General features: G+C 37.4%; 1 protein-coding gene across 1 annotated transcript; it reads left to right on the plus strand.

Annotated features, from left to right (window-relative positions):
• Positions 1–62: 62 nt before the first annotated feature.
• On the plus strand, positions 63–22,262 carry LOC121413413 (WD and tetratricopeptide repeats protein 1-like). The gene is made up of 15 exons (XM_041606223.1): positions 63–169; positions 2,985–3,100; positions 4,832–4,915; positions 5,269–5,315; positions 7,596–7,707; positions 8,271–8,458; positions 9,729–9,865; positions 10,705–10,872; positions 12,242–12,463; positions 13,978–14,167; positions 15,331–15,507; positions 17,438–17,682; positions 18,335–18,512; positions 20,447–20,639; positions 21,258–22,262. Exons 2-15 carry the CDS (start codon positions 3,047–3,049, stop codon positions 21,438–21,440), a joined length of 2,178 nt encoding a protein of 725 aa, XP_041462157.1. The 5' UTR covers positions 63–169; positions 2,985–3,046; the 3' UTR covers positions 21,441–22,262.

The following is a 22,262-nucleotide window of genomic DNA, read 5'->3' on the forward strand; positions in this document are numbered from 1 at the left end:
GATCTGGGCATGCGCAGTAGCTTTGTTTTGCCTCTTTTCAGCAGGTTGACCGACTTGCACTTTATCAATGCATTGTAGTGTAATGAGCTGACTTGCCTGTCATCTCAGAGGTCGTATGCATGTAGGATCTACGTCGTTTGAGAAATCAGCTTGCTGAAAACTTTATTGTGTAAGTATTATGTGATTGTGAGTTAGATAATGTTTGTGTATCGATTACAATGGAGGAATATAAGCATGTGCCTGTTTATGTGCTGTTCTGCTGTGAAATAAATAACTGAAAGAAAACTTGTTGTCTGTTGAGTGTTGTTTGTTGACCGAGAAGTCGCCCTTGCATGTCAGTGTCACTTTCAGTGCAAACTGTATGGAACATTATTAGTCATGAGTTGTGGATGTACAGCCAGATCATCCAGATAATTGAAGGGTCATGATGATGGAGTGTACTTACCTCAGGTGAAGCCTGAAGGTTCGTACATGTCGTATTACTGGCTATAATATTGGGATAGTTGATCTAGCATGTCTAGATCTAACTAAAGAATCTTTAGTTTAGCTATGGCCTACGCCTACGATCCCCACGTGACGTATGCGCAATTTGCGTTTGCGATGTTTTTGATTTGGCAGAAAAATTAATATGTGTGAGGCTACTGGCTTTAAATCACTGATTTTTAGACTGATGTTGTAGGTTCATCAAGAAAGGGAAAGGGGTGAGACAGTGAGGAATGTAAGTTGAGTTATGTTAGATTAAGTGTACGTAAGGTTTTATTTTGACCTGACATATTGCGTTTAAACGCAAAAAGTGACACACTTTGTCATTCGGAGAGTGAATTTTGCCAACTGAGCTATTTTGGGTAGGTGTAGCGCAGTGTAGCAGTAGTGAAGTCTAGTGGAGAGGCTGAAGTAACTAGTACTCCCGGTGGGGTCACTCAGCCGCAGAGGGGGACACGTATGACCGTTACCACAAATGCAAGTGACCCCCTATTGCAGTCAATTTCAAGGACATTTTGTGAAATTTACCCACCTATTTTCACGCAAAACAAGGACAAAATTGCGGTAAAATGGTACCTTGAAACACCCCTAATTATAAGATTGTAAGGACACTTTTGCCCATTTTGCAAATTTACCCCTATTTACCGTATTTCAAGGACATGGCATTTACACCCTTTCCTCATTAGAGGAAATTGCAACACAGGCGTCTGAGTGCTCAGTGCTTAAAGATGACCAAGAGCCATGTCATACTGATACAATGATCCAAAAGAACTTTATTTTTCTTGAAAAATAACAAAAGTAGAATTCTTTGTAAAATGAATGTAGAGTTGTCCATATTAAGATACAGAGCATGATGCGCACGCCCCTTCGGCTGGTGACTCGTCGACGGATTTTACTTCCCGTAATCGTTCTCCCTTTTTCCTGACCCCTATTTCCATCAGATCGAGGACGGTGAGCACCCCTATTTTCACTACTTTGAGGAGTGTTCTGTCTGCGGACGTTCCGTGAAATTGACCCCTTTTCCCGCGATTTTGGTAACGGTCATGCGGTCCCCAAGTCATATTGAGTGACCCCACCGGGCTAGTACTAAGCTACTGTGTTACTTAAGATAGCAGTAGCCTGGAGGCTCCTGGGGCCTGTTGCATAAAACTTTTTACCTGAGAAAACTCTGGTAAAAACTGAAAACTAAGGTTAGTCTGATTCCTGCCTTTGACTTTTACACAGGGCAAAAACTCCGGTAAAAACAACCTGAGTTTTCTCAGGTAAAAGGTTTTATGCAACGGGCCCCAGGAGAGTAAAAGTCATTACCGATTATGAAGGCTTACTCTCCATGGAGCCTGGGGCAGGATTGCATTGTCCCACTCAAACCGAGTATTTTGGAGACAGCAATGTTGCTCCAAAATATTCGATTTCTGTAGCCTTTTGAGCCCAAACTTATGTAAATTGGCTAAAATATTAGGTTGCAACTTTAAACCTACTCTTGTTTGTTTTTATGTTACAATAATAAAATATGTGAAAATATTAAAAGTAGAGGAGCGTTTTACTTACAGATGTTATTTTCGCCATCTTGTCTTCTTTGTGATTGCATCCTAGCGACGCGTCTATAGAGGGCAGCAAAATCATGAGTAGTGCCAACTTATATTTTACAAAATACTTGTATCGGCGGATAAATTTCATGACTCGTACAATACTTGCATCGGCCGATAAATATCATAAATCATATTTATTGGCCATGGGCGACCATGGGCGATCATGGGGTCTCAAAAAGCACCCTAAACAAGTATTTTCCATGTTCTGAAAATACACCCCTTAACAAGTATTGGCGTGTGAAACCCTACCCTTAACATGTATTGGAAACAAAACGATACCTTGGCAAGTATTCCCTGAATTGAACCCCTAAACAAGTACAGTGATATTTTAATTGTTATGTCACAGATGTCAGTCATCGGTGTTACCTTTATCTACATCATTGGGTTTAGTACACTCCACCTCCCAGTCTCCCACACATCTCGCAAATGGTACTCTAAACATTTAGTGTTGACTGTTGGGCAGAAATGATCCTTTCTAAAACATTTTATTTTTTTTTTAACCCTCACAAATTTGACCCTAAACACATAGCTTTCTTAGCAAATACATGTAGATACCTTTTTTTTCATTATTTTAGTGTTTTTGACACCCTCATTATGTAACGTGCCCTATCTTGAAAAAGATATACTTTTTACATGTTTTTGGGGGTCGCTTATGTTATCCCTGGCTTGGCCCTGTACTGGAGGTCGCTCAGTGCCTCTGAAACCAACAAACAATATAACAAAACACTATATAAATATACATGCTGTGTTTTTTAATTTATCTTTTTTTTTTGGGGGGGGGAGGCGGGGGTTGTTTTATTTGCTTCTAAGCATTTTTACAGAAAATGCTCCTTGTGATTATTCATTTCAGTAGCGATATCATTTTTTTGCTTGAAAATTTATTTATTAATTATGTTGAATTGTATTTTACAGGGCATATGGATCAGATGGTAGAGTTCATGAGGTCACTTTAGAGGTCATTTAGGGTCATCACCATGGACACCAGGCCATCTAGTGTCTTACATCATGCGAGGAGAAGAGAGATTAGGGTAAGTGACGGGAGTAAATCCTCAGTGGGCTGGTGAAACCTTGTATCAGAATTTGAAAACCCTATAGTACAGTTGAAAAATAGCTTTCTTTTGTAATAGAGTTATCTATATCACATAAGTGGGAACTTTCAATATCTTAGAATTTATAAGTTTGGAGTTGGAAGCTGTTTTCTGACAATATACAGACCTGCCAACCAGTACGTTTTAGGGGTATTAAGTACGGTCTTGGAACCAAAATACGGCAGTACATTTTTGCTTTAAAAATATGTTTTTTGTTAAAAACAAAATATATATTTTCATATTACAAAATTGTAATTTATTGAGAAAAATCATCTCTATATGTCTCCATTTCATAAAACGTCGACAAATATGGTTATTAGGTCATTGTTATTTCAGGTAACTTTTTTTTTTTCAATCATTTTGTTAAAACCAGGGTGAAGATATACATGTACAATGTTGTTGTTTTTTCACCTGCAAGAGTAGTGCACATTTTAGCTTGCATGCAGCTTGAGCGCCGCGATGGGTGCACCAAGCATTTTATAATGAAATACACTTTCTGGGGGGAAAAATCCAGTTTTTTTTTTATCACAGAATACAGTTTTTCATTCCCAGAGTTTGGCAGGTCTGAATATGAGGTTGCCACCATTGCTATAGTACTGAGATACTGGGTTTTCTGTATGAGATGTCCATCAATAGTAGATACTGGAGCGTTGTGGCCTAGTGGATTAGTCTCCGGACTTTGAAACAGAGGGTCGTGGGTTCGAATCCCAGCCATGGCGTAATTTCCTTCAGCAAGAAATTTATCCACATTGTGCTGCACTCGACCCAGGTGAGGTGAATGGGTACCCGGTAGGATTTTTCCTTGAACGCTTTAGCGCCTATTAATATGGCGGCTCAGCTACAGCCGGGGTAATAATATGATACCAAGTATCAAAGCGCAGTTGAGTATATGCACATAGTAACTGCGCTATATAAATGGACATATTATTATTATTATTATTTTGAGATACATGGCTTTGATATCCAGCTGACAATGTACAATACAAACATTCAAAATGCAATCAGTGCAATCAAGCATACATACTGTTTGATCAATGGCTGAGCTTTTTGTTACTTGCCTTGGAGCTCTGACAAGTTGTCACTGCGTAATTTATTTTTATGGGCAACATAAAATAAAAACAGTATGGTAATTTACATAAACAAACATAATACAAGAGATAATAATTATGTACATGTCAAACGAGTCAATTCTATTCATAACAAAATTTGCAGTTAAGTACTAGTAATGAGAGTGGGGAAGGAGGGGGTATGATATCTTGTGGTTTAACTTAAGCTCTTCTGATTTTATTGTATATGAGAAGTGCATCATTTTAAACATTTTGGTTTACAAATGTTGTTTTAGGAACACCTTAAAATGTACAAGAGTAGTTGGATTTATACTAATGAAAAAAAATCTTAATTTTGAATTTTATTTATTAGTTTTTGTCGTAAAAAATAATAAGATTTTTTCACAGACCACATTCTCAGTAGTGGACATGAGCATTCATTATTTAAAAAAAGATATTGTAGTCAGATGCCAGGATAATTTCCCCCTTTTTACCTGACAAAATAATGAATTATTTTTTCCCAATTTTTCATAGATAAAGTGTAACCTGTATACAGTGTAGATTGTTGCCCTTTCTCCTATTTTGAGTGATTTTTAATGCTTTTCATTCTTGTTTCTGATTGTAGGATATTTCTGTAAGGAGATTTCAACAGATTCATCATGTAAATGAAACACTCATCAATAGACTTGGCCTGGAACATGAGTTAGAGGTAAGAGTCTATTCAAATCCATGTATTTCTTTTATTTAGTCTTAGGATAAATTCACCAAACAAGTTGTAATTCATCTCGATACACATATGAAGGAGGTGTAAAGCTATTCAGAGAACTTTTTGGATCGCTAGTTGAAAAACTGGCTACTGTATGTTCAGTATTAAGTAATGTAGATCAAATTATGATTTTCTTTCTGCAAATCATGTTTTAAAATGATGAGTACTGTACCTGTTAGTGTACACTAAGTGAAAATGATATGTTCGTCAACAAGTTTGACTCTTAATGAGCATGTTGTTAAATAATGCTTGCAGATATTGTTACGTGATGAATTTTAATTTTGTATTTTTTTCAGGGTCACAATGGATGTGTGAACTGTTTAGAATGGAATGAATCAGGATCGTAAGTATTACAAAACATGAAACATTGACAGTTTTACCAACATATCCTTGCATATTGAGGTCTTTTCAATACTTAAGTTACATCTTGAATATCTATTTTTTGTCTTGCCTGCATAGCAGTGCGAGACTATAAGTGCTGCTTTTCCGACGGTGGCGGTGTCGTCAATATTGAAATCTTAACCAAGGTTAAGTTTTTGTCTCACCTGCATAGCAGAGTGAGACTATAGGCGCCGCTTTTCCGACGGTGGCGGCGTCAACATCAAATCTTAACCTAAGGTTAAGTTTTTGAAATGATATCATAACTTAAAAAGTGTATGGACCTAGTTCATGAAACTTGGCCATAAGATTAATCAAGTATTATTGAACATCCTTTTAGAGTTTCATGTCACATGACCAAGGTCAAAGGTCATTTAGGGTCAATGAACTTAGACCATGTTGTGGGAATCAACATCAAAATCTTAACCTGAGGTTAAGTTTATGAAATGTCATCATAACTTAGAAAATATATGGACCTAGTTCATCAAACTTGGACATAAGGTTAATCAAGTATCACCAAACATCCTGCATGAGTTTCACGTCACATGACCAAGGTCAAAGGTCATTTAGGGTCAATGAACTTTGCCCGATTTGGGGGTATCTGTTGAATTACAATCAAAACTTTAAAAGTTTTTGGATCTGATTCATGAAACTTAGACATAATAGTAATCAAGTATCACTGAACATCCTGTGCAAGTTTCAGGTCACATGATCAAGGTCAAAGGTCATTTTGGGTCAATGAACTTTGGCTGAATTGGGGGTATTTGTTGAATTACCATCATAACTTTGGAAGTATGTTGGTCTAGTTCATAAAACTTGGACATAAGAGTAATCCAGTATCACTGAACATCCTGTGTGCATTTTAGGTCACATGACCAAAGTCAAAGGTCAATGAAATTTGGCCATAATGGGGGTATCTGTTGAATTACCATCATAACTTTGCAAGTTTATTGATCTGACTTTTGAAACTTGGACATAAGAGTAATTAAGTATCACTGAATATCCTGTGCAAGTTTCAGGTCACGGTCAAAGGTCATGTGAGATCAATGAACTTTGGCCGCATCGGGGGTATTTGTTGAATTACCATCTTATCTCTGTAAGTGTATTGGTCTAATTCATAAAACGTGGAAATAAGAGTAACCAAGTATCACTGAACATCTTGTGCGAGTTATAGTAGTTTTCAAAGTCAGCACTGCTGCTATGTTGAATCACGTGATGCAGGTGAGACGGCCAGAGGCATTCCACTTGTTGAAATGTCATCATAACTTAGATAGTATATGGTCCTAGTTCATGAAACGTGGACATAAGAGTAATCAAGTATTACTGAACATCTTGCCAGAGTTCCAGCTAACATGACCAAGGCCAAAGGTCATTTACATGTAGGATCAACAAACATTTATAATGTTGGGGATATTTGTGGAATTACCATCATAACTTTAAAAGTTTATTGATCTACATGAGACTTGTAGGTAAAACTAACCATGTATCCCTGATCCTGTGTGTGTTTCAGGTCACATGACCAAGATCAAAGGTCATTTATTAAAAAGTCAATTAACTTTAACTGTGTTGGGGGTATTTGTTGAATTGGCACCATAACTTATAAAGTTTATGGATCTACACATGTACATGTAGTTCATGAAACAGACATGATGGTTATCAAGTATGTTTTGCACACGTCTTAGGTCACATGATTGTGATCAAAGAACATGTTGGATCAATGGACATAGTATTTTATCATCATATGAGTGTTTTCTTTTGTAAATAAGTATTCAATAGCTGTTTTCAAAGTCAGCTCTGTTGCTATATGAATCGCGTATAGCAGGCGAGACTGCCGGAGGTGTTCCACTTGTTCCAATCTAATAGATGTGCTAGATTTTGACATCAGCTTGTACATGTTATTTCTTATCAAATCATTAAATCTGTCACTTCATTTGGTACATTAGACAAAATTCTTGTGAAATTTGTTTAATAGTTTCCATGACATTTGATGAAGATGATTAATATGAATAAGTTAAGCTTCTCTTGATGAAATATTCTTTGAACCCATTATAAGTCAGTGTATAATTATGAATAAAATATAGATAATGACATCTGGCAGATTGCAGACGTTCACGGTACTGAACATGAACTTGAATAATGCTAACACCCTAATGACACATTGGAAAATCAATTTCTAACATGACAGTAATTCATATTTCATACATTGGAAAACATGGTTATCATTGTCTTTTTTTTACAATTTTAGATTGTTAGGAAGTGGTTCAGACGATCTTACTGCTATGATCTGGGATCCTCACAGAAGGAGAAAATTAACAACTATCCGTACTGGTCACCTTGGAAATATCTTTTCTCTTAAAGTAAGTAAGAAGTCAGTATGATATCATGTTGTTATGAAGAGACATTTCTTTTGCTGTTGCTTAAACTCTAGCCCTCCTTGCATTAAACATTGGAATCAACACCAGGCATATATATGTACAAGAAATTTATTTATTTTGATATTCAAGTGAAAGTTGTGATGGTTTCTATTTTCATGTCTAGCAATTTTTTATTTCTTATACATGAAATTTTAATCAATGAGGTATCTAATCATTCTTATATACTACATGTAAGATTGTCTTTGGCATAAGTGCAAGAAATTGCCGCAGCCCAATGTATATTTCATTTCATTTATTTTATTTCATTTAATACTTTTATTAAAAACATGCAAAACATAGATATATACACACATAAATGAGTATAGACATAGGGATTTAGAAAACATATAGAACAAGTAATACAAATGAAAGTATTAGGAGAGGCAGAAATGCAGAGCCTTTGTTTAAAAGTCAATCTCCATAAAGGATATTTATCAGTGGAAATGCAGTTGCAGTGAAGCAATGTAATCTTTCAATAAAGAAATCCTCCATTGTTTCATTGACAGTTCTTGCCAAACTCTCAAGATGAGACCATAGCCACCGGTGCTGCTGACTGCAAAGTCCGGGTTCACAACGTGCCTAGGGGTGAGACTACGTATGCCTTTAGCTGCCACGCAGGTCGTGTCAAAAGACTCGCAGTGGTGCCCAACCTTCCCTACATGTTCTGGAGTGCAGGAGAAGATGGGACGATAAGGCATGTAGTTTTGTTTCTCTTTCATTTTATTTTGGAAATTTTGTGAATATACAGTAAAAAATATTTTGGACAAGGCATTGTGCCTATTATGCGTTATGTGACTGAATGGAGAATAATTACAAAAACCTTTGAAAGGCTATCACATACAATGGTCCTTTAGCAACCCTGTTTGGTCTCCTTGCTCATTGCTCATTATTCCTGCTACCATGTTGATAATAATAAAAATGAATATTTCGTTCATATCAATGAACTCTAGGCCTTTGGCTGCATACATGTATACAGAGAATTAAATTGGCTCGATGTATATATGATTCATGATAGACTAGTTAAAAGAATCACTTTTTGTTGTCTGGCCAGTTGGCTTTCAGTGGGTTACAATGATTTGCAATAAAGTGCTTACCTACCATAGCAATACATGCCTTGTCGAAACACATTGAAATTAAATAGGCCAAACTTTGAAATAGAGGGCTCTTATTGCATCCAACTTGAGGGGCAAACCAAACATGTGATATGTGATCACCCCATTAGTCTGCATATTCACTGTATGGCATGTATGCTACGCCTTTTTGTCTTAAGGGATCCAAATGTCGTACGTCGTCCATCCCTCACAAATCTAATGACACATAATTCCACAACCGTAAGTAAATTTTCAATCAAACTCGGATGGTAGATGGACTTGGGGGACCTGCATGTGATGCTGCAGTTGGAGGTCACATGGTAAGGTCAAAGGTCATTTTCAGGCCAACATTAAAGTTTACATGCAAGACTCTCATATGACACCTAACTCTGCAACCGTAAGTCGCTTTTCAACCAAACTTGGATGGTAGACGGACTTGGGGTGCATGTTATGCTATAGTGGGAGGTTACATGATAAGGTCAAAGGTCATTTTTAGGTCAATGTTAAAGTTTACATGCAAGACTCTCTTATGACACCTAACTCACAACCGTAAGTCTTTTTTTCAACAAAACTTGGATGGTAGATGTACTTAGGCAACCTGCCTGTTTTGTTGCAGTGGGAGGTCACATGGTAAGGTCAATGGTCATTTTCAGGTCAATATTAAAGTTTACGTGCAAGGCTCTTATGACAAGTGTTATTCCATCCCAGTCATTTCACAATGAAGTTTCGATACAATCCTGTTTTGTGCCTTCGCAAATCACGATATTTCTGTTTATTTTCGTAAGTGGGCGAGACACGAAATCGCTTTTGCCTTGTGTTGAACTGGATATAAACTTGTCTTTTTATCTGTTTCTTGTTTTTATTGGTTTTCAGGCAATTTGATCTGAGATCTCCCCACCTGTGTAATGATAGCTGTAACAATGTTCTTATTAATCTCAACTATTACACTGGCAAACATGGGGAATGCAAGTGCCTTGCAATCAACCCATACAGACCTGAACAGCTAGCAGGTAATGAATTCAAACTTTATTTCCTTTATGTATAGTGTATTCACATCCAACATCTTCTTTGGGGGACATTCTTGAAATGATTAAATTCCACTCTGTGCTTGATATGAAAAGGTGTATTGCTCTCAAATTATCATCGCATGAGTAGTTAATAAAGCGAAGAAAAAATAAAGAAAAGTAGGGATCAGACATATGAATAAAGAGGGCAAATTATTGGCAATTTCAATAAAGGATTTGTCCTGAATTTTTTATGTAGGATCTTCCTCAGTGGCGTAATAGGTGGGGGGCAAGAGGATTTCACTGGAAAAATAAAAAAAAAACGGGGGAAAAAAGAAAAGGGAGGGAGAAAAAAAGAAAGGGAAAGGGGAAGAAAAGGGGAAAAGGAAAGGAGGAAAGGGAAAATTGAAAAGAAAACAGATTTTCTTGAAGTGATTGGTCTCAGTTTTGTAGTTGATATGAAAGGTTGTATTACTCTATGAAAAAAAAAAATCAGGGCATGAGGAGTTAATGAAGTGAAGTAAGAATGGAGATGCAGAGAAGTTGGATATACAAAAAGGCTGATTATGTTATGGTATTACCCATTGGTTTATTATATGATGCAACTTTCACTGTTAACCACACAAACTCTACAATTTTCCCCTTGAATTGTGCAATTTTATATTTTCCTGTGTTTGATCTGTGTTCTATTGTAGTGGGGCTTTCTATCAATTCATTTCAAGACTTTTTTTGGTACTGTAACCAGCATAGACTACAACACTATAAAACTATATGTTATTACTTATTATTTGCCACCTTGATCAATGCTGTTTTGAAATTATTTTCCTGATTTCTATTTCTTTCAGTTGGGGCTAGTGATCCATTCATTAGGCTTTACGACATTAGAATGTTGAACCCTCATGCCGTTCACTTCTCAAGAGAAGAGGTCCTGAGGTCAGCGTGGAGGACCCCGGCCCCTGAACCAGATGACCATGGTGAAGTGCCAAGGGGATGTGTGCAATATTTCATAGCAGGTGAGAAGGTTTAGGGTTCAATGCCCATGATAAGCCAAGTATGTGAGTAGGTTTCTAGTCTTCTTTGTTCAATTAATTTATACTTGTGTCAGGCAAAAGAAGTAATGTATACATTGTGATATTATGGCATTGTTTTTTTATTGATTTTTTGTGAATCAGTGTTGATGATATCACTACAATAGCAAAAGTATATATTTTTTTTTACTTTCATACAGTTTGACTTACCTTTTAAATTTTCCAAGATGAGTCTAAAATCATGAAATGTTGTGTATGTTACTTTTAAATCTGCATATATACCTAATTCTTTTTATGAATGTGGTAACATTCTCTCCGGACTACTTTGGCTAATTTTCATATCGTTATTTCTGTATCCTTAAATTCTTGAGTTATTTAAGTGTAGGGGAAGGCGGGGTAAGTTGTGACACTTTTTGCATTTTGCATGTTAGAATTGATATGACTAGTACTATTGTAGAAATAAGTACCTTGCCTTTAAATTTGATTCTTGTGAAATGTTTTTCACCTACATATAACTTTCTACCCCCACACTGAAAGTCATCGTGACCTTTGAAAAAACCGATGTCAAATGGCTCAACTTGCCCCATATATGGGGTAAGTTGTGCCACCGTCTGGGGTAAGTTGAGCCACAAAAACTACGTACAAAATGTATGGGGGGAGAACCAGCATGTCAATTTTTTGTTTAAAGTCTTTTCACTTGCTAATTCTCTATAAATACTAACATCCTTTAAAAGGAAAAGAGCAGTCATGTAAATTTGCTCCTTTCAGCCTGCATTTCAATCGATTTTTATGGTTTGTTTGTTTTTTAAGATACATTACCATAAGAATTACCATGGCTCAACTTGCCCCATGCTGTTTGGCTCAACTTACCCCAGTCCGAACTTAGTGCGATAATTTTGTATCCACACATTTATTATGCATCCATCATATAAACGACTATGACAAGAATGAAGATCCATACCTGGACTAACAATGTTGTTATCATGTCTTCACTATATTTAAAGACGTGTGTGTGTATAAAGCAATTATAGATTTTACACTCATTTTTACTTTTTTGGCTGAAATTCATACTTTTCCCTCTAAAAAACTACTTTTTGTTTCAAAGTGGAAAACAATGTGGTAGGGTTAGGGGTTATTCTATGGGTCATCAATACATGGCACCACCACAATGTCTGACTCATTCATTATTAGCCTGGGGCTGGTGGCTCAACTTGCCCCTTTGCTCAACTTACCCCGCCTTCCCCTATGTGGTAATAACATGCTGATTGATTCATGGACAGAGTTCACTGAATGAAAATGTATTATATGAATATAAGATGGTGGAAACATATTTGTTAATTTTCTTTTTAAACAGGTCATTTACCTGTCAAGGAGGAGGAGAGAGGGAGAAGATATAGGTCACTGGTTGCGACCTATGTGACCTTTGGCCCTACAGGTCATGAACTTTTAGCAAACCTTGGAGGAGAACAAGTATATCTGTTTGATGTAAACAATAGGCAGAAACCAAGACTGTATAATGTTGGTGATTATCCAGCTCCAAGTGCCAATGGATATTGTACAAATGGTGTTTGTAAAGGTATGTCTTTTTCATTATAGTTTAGTATTCGCGAAGATATTTGAGTATTCATGTTTTGTTAGTTTCTAAGCCATTTAAAAGAATCATGATGATGCTGTGGTATGAATAGGGACAGCAATATATTTTTGACATACTGTATATTACGTTATGTTATTATTGCCTAGTATGAAACTGTATCAATTTCTTTGACATATTTTGTTCTTTGTATATTTATGGATAATACACACAACCCTCAGTTTTCAAGGTGAGGTTTTCAAACCACTACACCATGGCTCTTCCACAGCAATAGTGGCAGCACTGTATTGTTGACATATTTTCTGTTGTTATTATTGCCTAGTATGAAACTCTCGATTTCTGTGACATATTTTTTCTTTGTGGAATTTAATAAAGTGGATGTGTAGAATCTATATAATTTGCAATATCATTATTGTTATTTCATAAATGATATTTACAGATTGTTGCTGCCATTGGTGTCCTGTATTATACAAATAATGCACGTAAGCGCGGCACGCAGGGCCAAATAAAGAACGATGTGCGAGAAGAGCCAATGGATATACCGCACCAAGGTCTGCAGGAACAAGTGCGGTATGTCCATTTGGCGAGTCGAGCACAGAGTCCTCTATGCACAAGAATGCGTGCATTGTTTGTTTTATACAACCCCCATGTTACTGAGTTTCCCCAAATGCTATATTTTATCTAAATTCTAGATAATTCTAGATAATTCCAGACCTAGCACTATCCTGCACTCTGACGTCAGAGTGCAGGATAGTATTTTGGTATGACGTCAGAGTGCAGGATAGTGCGTTTTGGATGCAATAGCGCAATTCGCTGAATATCATGTCATCCAATTTGGACCAATCAGATTACAGAACATTCTTAGGAGTTGTATAATCTGCACTGAGGTCCGCAGGACTGAGTGCGGTATATCCATTTGGCGAGCCAAACACAGAGTTCATTACTTAGGTCCTCTGTGCACAAGAATGCGTGCATTGCTTTTTATACAACCTCCCCCATGTTACTAAGTTGCCCCGAATGCTATATTTGATCTAAATTCTAGATCTAGTCTGCGCTGCCGAGCTACGTCGCGCCACATTGCAGACCTAGCACTATCCTTTGACTTTGACGTCATAGTGCAGGATAGTGCATTTTGGATGCCATAGTGCAATTCACTGAAAATCATGTGATCCAATTAGGACCAATCACATTACAGAACATTCTCAGGAGTTGTATAAGTATGGATGATACACATGTTATTTCATATGTAGATTTGCCAGTCCTCCATGTTTAGGCAATGTTTGTTTATTGTTTGTCTGTTTTTTTGGGGAGGAGCGTTAATTTACATTTATAAATTGTTTTTTGTGTTTTAAAGATTTTATTCAATAAAAGAATAAGGATCATTCAACGATCTCACCAATGAGCATTTCCCTGTCCCCCTTGAATGTTTTTTAAGCATTATACTGATTATTGCTTATTCACAGGTTGATATTATTATTGTTATTTTTTAAATTGGCTAGATGTCCAACAGCACATAGGGGAAGCATTATCATCTAATGGATCATCAGTAGACCCAGCCAATGGGATGAATGGTCTTTACCAGCCAACCAATGGCATGAAGAAGGAAGACTCGGATGCGAGGGCGGGCTACTCACATCACAGTGAGAGGCATCAGTCTAGGTCACATGCATCATCAAGTAGGAGAAAAAGGTGAGTGATGATGAAAAAGGATAGGATGGTGATGATAGTAAATCTGTTGGGTGGTGGCGATTTGTGGTGATGATGATGATGATGATGATGATGATGATGATGATGATGATGATGATGATGGTGATGATGATGATGATGATGATGGTGATGATGATGGTGATGATGATGATGGTGATGATGATGATGATGATGATGATGATGATGGTGATGGTGATGATGATGATGATGATGATGATGATGGTGATGATGATGATGATGATGATGATGGTGATGATGATGATGGTGATGATGATGATGGTGATGATGATGATGATGATGATGGTGATGATGATGATGATGATGATTTGATGATGATGATGATGATGATGATGGTGATGATGATGATGGTGATGATGATGATGGTGATGATGATGATGGTGATGGTGATGATGATGATGATGATGATGATGGTGATGGTGATGATGATGATTTTGATGTTGATGATGATGATGATGGTGATGAGGATGATGGTGATGATGATGATGGTGATGATGATGATGGTGATGGTGATGATGATGATGATGATGATGATGGTGATGGTGATGATGATGATGATGATGATGATGATGATGATGATGGTGATGAGGATGATGGTGGTGATGATGATGGTGATGATGATGGTGATGATGATGATGGTGATGATGATGGTGATGGTGATGATGATGATGATGATGATGATGATGATGATGATGGTGATGATGATGATGGTGGTGATGATGATGGTGATGATGATGATGGTGATGATGATGATGGTGATGATGATGATGATGGTGATGATGATGATGATGATGATGGTGGTGATAATGATGATGATGGTGATGTTGATGGTATTGTTGATGATGGTGATGATGGCGGTGGTGGTTGTGGTGGTGGTGGTAATGATGATGGTGATGATGATATTTTTTTTTAATGATCTTTGAATTTAGTTGCTAAGTATAATTGGATGGAAATGATACATGATATTGACTACAACTGCAATACATGTATATTTCAATTACAAATGGAAACATTTTGCCATTTTGCCTTCCCAAGGCTTGTAATATTTACATTAGTTTCTACAGCTTCCTTCATGTCCCCATTCTGCATAACATTGAAATATCTTTCCTCTTTCCCTCCCCTGTTAGCTCAACCAAAGAACTTCCTCCTAAGATAGAAGCATGGAAGCATGAAGCAAACAAGTTCTACTGTGATAAGAAGGATTATACCTCGGCTATCCGTCTTTACAATCAGGCCATCAGCATGTGTTCAGACCATGCCATTCTCTTCGGCAACAGAGCAGCAGCTTATATGAAACGAGGATGGTGAGTGGTAGGCCTGGGACTTTCGGGTTTTTTCTTTTCGGGTACCCGTGGTAATTTTCGGGCGGGTACCCGGGTACCCGAAAATCATCTCGCTCGAAATATGACTGGTGGAAAAACCCCATAGGTGACGTCATCATCAAGCAAATGCGATGTAAGCCAATTTATGAATGAAAATATAGTAAGCATGCGCATTGCAAGCCTCAGCCCCACGCAGTATTCCGTCAAAACGAGTCTGCAATACTCTGTCACCTCGTACCAAAATCGACCTCGAAATCCACTTTTCTATATTTCATATGAATTATAAAAGGTATTCTCAGAGGATCTGTTTTCCCACCGATACCGCACTGGTAAGCAAATTGTTATTACTTCTTGTTTTTCCGACAAAATCTTACAAAGTAGTATCGATATTACATCGTGTTCGTGAGTTTGTAGAATCTATCGCTACGTGAACAAAGTCAATTGATTTCCGGGTTTCGGAGCGTCAAATGCGCCAGCCAATCACGATCGTGTTACCATTTTCGGTTTATGATGAACTGAAAATGGTATCAAGAACGTGATTGGCTGGCGCCTCGTATGCTCCGAAACCCGGAAATCAATTGACTTTGTTCACGTATATAGCGATGGATTCTACAAACTCACAAACACGATGCAACATCGACGCTACTTCGTAAGATTTTGACGGAAAAGCAAGAATAAAATTTCCTTACTTGCGTGGTATCGGTGAGAAAACAGATCCTCTGAGAATACCTTTCATAATTCATATGAAATAAAGAAAAGTGGAATTCTAGGTCGATTTTGGTACGAGGTGACAGAGTATTGCAGACTTGTTTTGACGGAATACTGCGTGGGGCTGAGGCTTGCAATGCGCATGCTTAACTATATTTTCATTCATAAATTAGCTTGCGTCCCAGTGGCTGGATGACGTCACTGCGCTGCAAAAGAAACATGGCGACGATTGAACGATCTCAGTCACATCATCAACGCTTGAAAAACTAGTATATTTAAGGATATTTCGAGGGTAATTGGTGAGATTCAAAATGGGACTTGTGTACTTTTGTGATGAGTTTACAATCATGTCTTACACTACGCAATACAAATCAAATGTACGTTATACTGGTGAGCAATTTTCGGGTATCGGGTATTGATTTTTCTACCCGGGTACCCGACGCTTCCGGGCGGGACCCGGGTACCCGGGTTTTAGTCCCAGCCCTAGTGAGTGGATGTTGATTTTGTTATTTAAAAATGTTGCAACTGTTGTAAAACTGCCATTATAGCAACTACTATGGTAACCTTGATTTTGATTGGCTGCTGAGCCCTGTTGCCATGGTAGTTGCCATATTGGCAGAGTTACAACAGTTGTAACTATTTATGAAACAGGCCCCTGATGTGCTTTTACCTTAGATGTAAAACATCGCAACACACATTGCCATCAAACCTGCTGCACAATTTACTTCACAAGAACTAGCAAGTATTTCTTTATTAGATGTCATCTGTACTTTAAGACAAATGCCAGTAGTTGCCGTAAACACTGATTTATTAGAAAGTCTGTAAAACAAGGCTTAATTGTCAGTATATCATCGAGGATCTACATTTAGATCTGGTACAGTTACATAAGCTGAACTTTGTGAAATCATAAAATCTAAGCTGAAATACGATCACACTGAAGATCACCAACACAGATACATGTAGGCACATGTGGGACAGTGTATTATAATTGCTGGAATAAAGACCTGACGGAAGTGACCAAATCCATGCTTATTTTGCTTATTTCTCAGCAATTACACAATTTTTTCCAGAATCCTTTGGCACATATTTCTATTCATACAAACAAACACTTGGGTGGTCATTATATTAGATTCTGTAAAAAGTCATTTTGAGATTGTTACCAGAACTGGAATTCATCTGTACCTAAAAGCATATTTATATGCAGGGATGGAGATATTTATGCAGCTCTTCGTGACTGCCACAGTGCCTTGAGCCTCGATGCTAAGCATCGTAAGGCCCATTTCCGTCTTGCCCGCTGCTTGCTTCAGCTCACCTGGTCCAACGAGGCCCATCAGTGTCTGCAGTCATTCAAGACCAAGTTTCCGGAGTACGCCAAGTATTCTGAGTGCCAGGCCCTGGAGAGGGACATCACTGCTGCCGTCTTCTCTAACTCTGATAAACGGACGAATGGTAAGATGTGTGGTTGATTTGTTGCAGATGAGTGGATTAGTCCATGGACTGCAACCATGAGGTCATGGATGGTGTTTCTTAAAGCTGTTTGTAAGTTGAAAGTGATTTAAGGACAACTGGTGAACCTTTCTTACATGCTAGATAATCACCAATGACAGCATTTAATGGTGAATATCATTGACCACAAGAATTAAAGGATCACCAGTCATTCTTAAAGTCGCTCTTAACTTACAAACAGCTTTATGAAAAGGGTCCTCTGGGGACCTTTTTTTGCACGAAATTGGATGCTCAATTATCTGTCAGTTAAAGATGAAATCTGAACTTTTCAGAGCAAAATTATTATTTTCAAAATGTATTTCAACAAGTGTTACATTAACAAGCACCTGATCATAGTAAATTTTGATGCACATCCTTTAAATTTATCCAATGAATAATTTTTTTATTTATATCGTTTACATCATAACTGTTTTAGCGCTCTTTGGTCATGTTTTTTTGGGGGAGTTACCAAAACTAAACATAGGTTTTACAGGGTTGAATGGCTCACCAAGAACTACATGCCGTACAATATGTCATCACAAAACTTGTGAATTTTTTGTATTCACTATGTTTTTTCTATCATTCTCAAATCTTTGGTTTGAATTGTTACGTGCAGAAGCCCCGAGTGACCAAGACTGGCAAGATTCGCCACCGGATGGTCCAAGGACGTCAAGCAGCGAGGCAGTAGAACCTAAGGAGAAAGAACTCAGAAATGATGCATATGATTATACTGAGAGATACTGTGGACACTGCAATACAACCACTGATATCAAGGAAGCAAACTTCTTTGGAAGGTATGCACTTGAAATTCTCATTTACTTGGATGTAGAGACATAAAGCTGGAAGCTTATTTGCCCCTCGTCACGTACATGTAGGGTTGTCTCTGGTATGGTGAATATTTTAATGGATTGGATTTCCAGTGCCTCTCGATTGCAGATTTAAATGCATTTACACTAGTAGCTGAAACTGCTTCCTCTGGCAAAGCATTCCAGTTATTAATGCTTCTAGCTGTAAAAGCATATTGCCGTGTCTGTAATCTACATCTGTATTTCCTAAATTTCATACTACGACCTCAGGTCCTTTTATTATCATCAAGATGGAACAGACTACTCAGATCTATCCGATCAATATCTCTTGTGATTTTGAAGATTTGGAGTAATTCTGCTCTTTGCCTTCTGTATGAAAGAGTAGGGAGTCCCAAAATTCTTAACCCTTCAGGGTAGTGTAAATGACGAATGTTAGGAAGTAGTGTCGTCGCTCATTGTATCTTCTCTAGTTGATCTTTGTCTTTTTTAAGACTGGACCCCAAGCAGGATTACAGTATTCTAGGGTAGGATGTACGATAGCTTTATAGAATTTGAGCCATTAACCTTTGAATTTTTTTTTTTACAAAATCATAATTTATTGAGAAAAATCATCTCTATATGTCTCTGTTTCATAAAACTTGCACGAATATGGTTATTGGATCAATGTAATTCAGGTAACTTGTTCTTTTTTCAATCATTTTGTTAAAACCAGGGTGAGATATACGCATGTTTCAATGTTTTTTTTCACCTGCAAAAGCATTGTGCATTTTAGCTTGTCTGCAGCTTGAGCACTGCAATGAGCGTGCACGCCACGCATTTTAATATGAAATACAGTTTTTTTTGGGAAAATATGTTTTTTTTAATCACAGAATACAATTTTTCATTCCTAGAAGTTGGCAGGTATGTAAAAAATCATACAAAATACAGCTCTTGAGTGTATACTTTTCTGTTCAAATCCTTTCCATTCTACGTGTAGATGTCTGTATTCAATGAACTTGCCTGTATTACAAATGTATGTGTGGTGATTTATTCTATGCCTATAGATTACATTCATGTAAAATTTCTTTTTGTGTAATATGTACATGTATGTCACGTATGTTCAAAATGTTCAAAATATGTAACAATGCAATTCCCCATTTTTTGTGGACATTAAATACAACCTTACATCTATCCAAACCTTATAAGAGAAATAGTAAAAGTTTAACACATATCATGTCATTATTTAGAACATTCAAAGTATATTAAGAAATGTAATTTTTTAAATTGAAACATTTTCAATATGTCAAAATCGCTCTTTATCAAGCAAGGTGGTAAATCTGTTACTCCCAAAGATGCCCTTTATTAATCTTTCCTATTCATAATCTTGAAAGAAAACAGACAGTATACAAATAGTGAATAGGCATGAGTGCGATGGTGCAAGATTTTGCTTGAGTTGAAAGAAAGATGCTCTATTCAAAGTGGTGTTAGCCAAGTTGAATAGAGCGTCTCTTTCACTGAATGCAATATCTTGCACCATTGCACGAATAAGAATATTCGTTATTTGTGTTATACAGTACCTCAGAATTAAACAAAAATATGAAAGAAAACCAAGAGTTTTTTCTTTGCAGTAATCTATGAAAAGGGAGCAAAAAACTGAAAGCGAAAAGCCAAATCCAACAAGTGCACATGACCTTGGGCAGCATTGCGCAGTTAGCCAGCAGGCTTACGTGTATATTGCACCTTCATTTTTACTGAGCGTAATGAACTAAATCGTATTGTGATGTCACCTCCTAAAACCGTGCAACGGTACATTTTTGATGGTACATCTTGTGTGCAACGGTTCGAATGTTTGACATTCAGCCTCCCATTTGCTCGCGTACAACAAGCAAGTAGGCATTTGTACAACAGTGAAGAAATACCACCGTATGATTATTCCTATCCAGTAACGGTCAGTACATCATGGCTGGTTCAGATGATGGCTCATTTTTCATCTGGGATCGGAAGACCACTAACATCGCTCGCGTCCTCAGAGGTGATGATTCCATTGTTAACTGTCTTCAACCTCATCCATCGTCGTGTCTCCTAGCAACCAGTGGCATTGACCCCGTCGTCAGGTTATGGAGCCCTCGACCTGAGGTCAGTTGACAAAGATTTTAGTAGAGTTGCACAAAGGAAGGAAAAACAGTCAAAGTATTAAACTACAAACTATAAGATCCCTAAGAAATAAACTGCAGAAAGCAGAAGTTAAGTAATAATGCATGTAGTACCTACTGCCTATCATGTTATGATTTGCACATGCAACGGTTGTGTAGAAAATACCCTAGTTCATAGTAATAAAGTTAAGTATTGAATCATGGTTGATCATGAATGATGTTTGATTAAGGGGTATTGAGGGAATGAAGAAAATGCAAGGCACGTTCAACAAACCTTCCTGTTTATGCACATTATAATTATTCTTTAGCAATACATCATGAATATGATTATTTTAATAATGAACATTAAGTGATTCTAATCACCTTTTGTGTATACATGTGTTAAAAATATGAAAATTTTAAATATACTTGAAAAAACAATACACCTACATTCAAGACGTCCTCTAATTCAGCCTTCATTTTATGCATATTATCCTCATCTACATGTACAGCTCTATATTCCTTACATGAATTTAGAAATTGCAGCACTTTGTTTACATTTTGATCCAAATGTCTAGTCTTTAGGAAGTTTGCATGTTTGTTCTACTCCTACCACTTCCAGGATGGTAGCAGCAACGACCGTTGCATCACAGAACCTGACACAGCAGCGACAGCCAACCAGAGGCGGATGAAAGCCGACCCCTTGGAGGTCATGTTAATGAACATGGGTTACCGTATCACAGGTATCTCTACAGACGGATCTGACGATGAACCCGATGCCCCAATGCCGTGCAGACCCAGCTAGTATTCCAAGAGAAATCGTGTCCGTAGTGACGTCAGACATAAGATTTTATTTCAGAGACACTCTTGTAAAGTGCACAATTCCTTGGACAGTATTTCATGTATGCCAGCTGGGGTAAGATTGCCAAATGTTCAGCCTGTCGTATCCAAAATTGCTTTTTTAGAATAAAAACTGTTTCCATGGCGTGTGATGCAGAGCTAATTCGTATTCCATGAGACATGATGTCCATGTTGATGTCCGACGTACTGGTTTACTTTAAAGACATTCTTGTAAAGTGCAAAATTACTTGGAAAATTATTATATGTTTGCGAACAGGGGTAAGATTGCCAATTCCGTACACACACATATTTTTATTTGTACATGCCTAAGAGACATGGTTACCAAATGTTTAATATTAATTATCATCAACAAAGATTGAGGCACACTTGGGTGTAGCTCGGATGGAGACCCAGATACGTATCCCCATGCCAGAAAGACCAAGCAAGTAGTCCAGAGAACATGGTGTCCAAGTGTTCTTGAAGTAAATTTGGAAGAACTCTCATACAGTGCACAGAACTTTAGACAGTATTTAATGCTCACCAAACTTTATGTCATTATTTTTGCATGATAAATAAATTGGAATTGATTTTAAGAAGATATTTCCTTAAATTCAATTACAGATGTTCTAGATGTAAGAATTTTGCCATAAATAGTGTACTATCATCCACACAATAGTGTGGGCACGTCATGGTCTAGTGTTTCTGACTCGCGCCTTTCAAACAGAGGGTCGTGTGTTCGAATCCTAGCCATGGCATGTTTTCCTTCAGCAAGAAGTTATCCACACTG

Source organism: Lytechinus variegatus, chromosome 4 (assembly GCF_018143015.1).
Source record: "Lytechinus variegatus isolate NC3 chromosome 4, Lvar_3.0, whole genome shotgun sequence".
NCBI lineage: Eukaryota > Metazoa > Echinodermata > Echinoidea > Temnopleuroida > Toxopneustidae > Lytechinus > Lytechinus variegatus.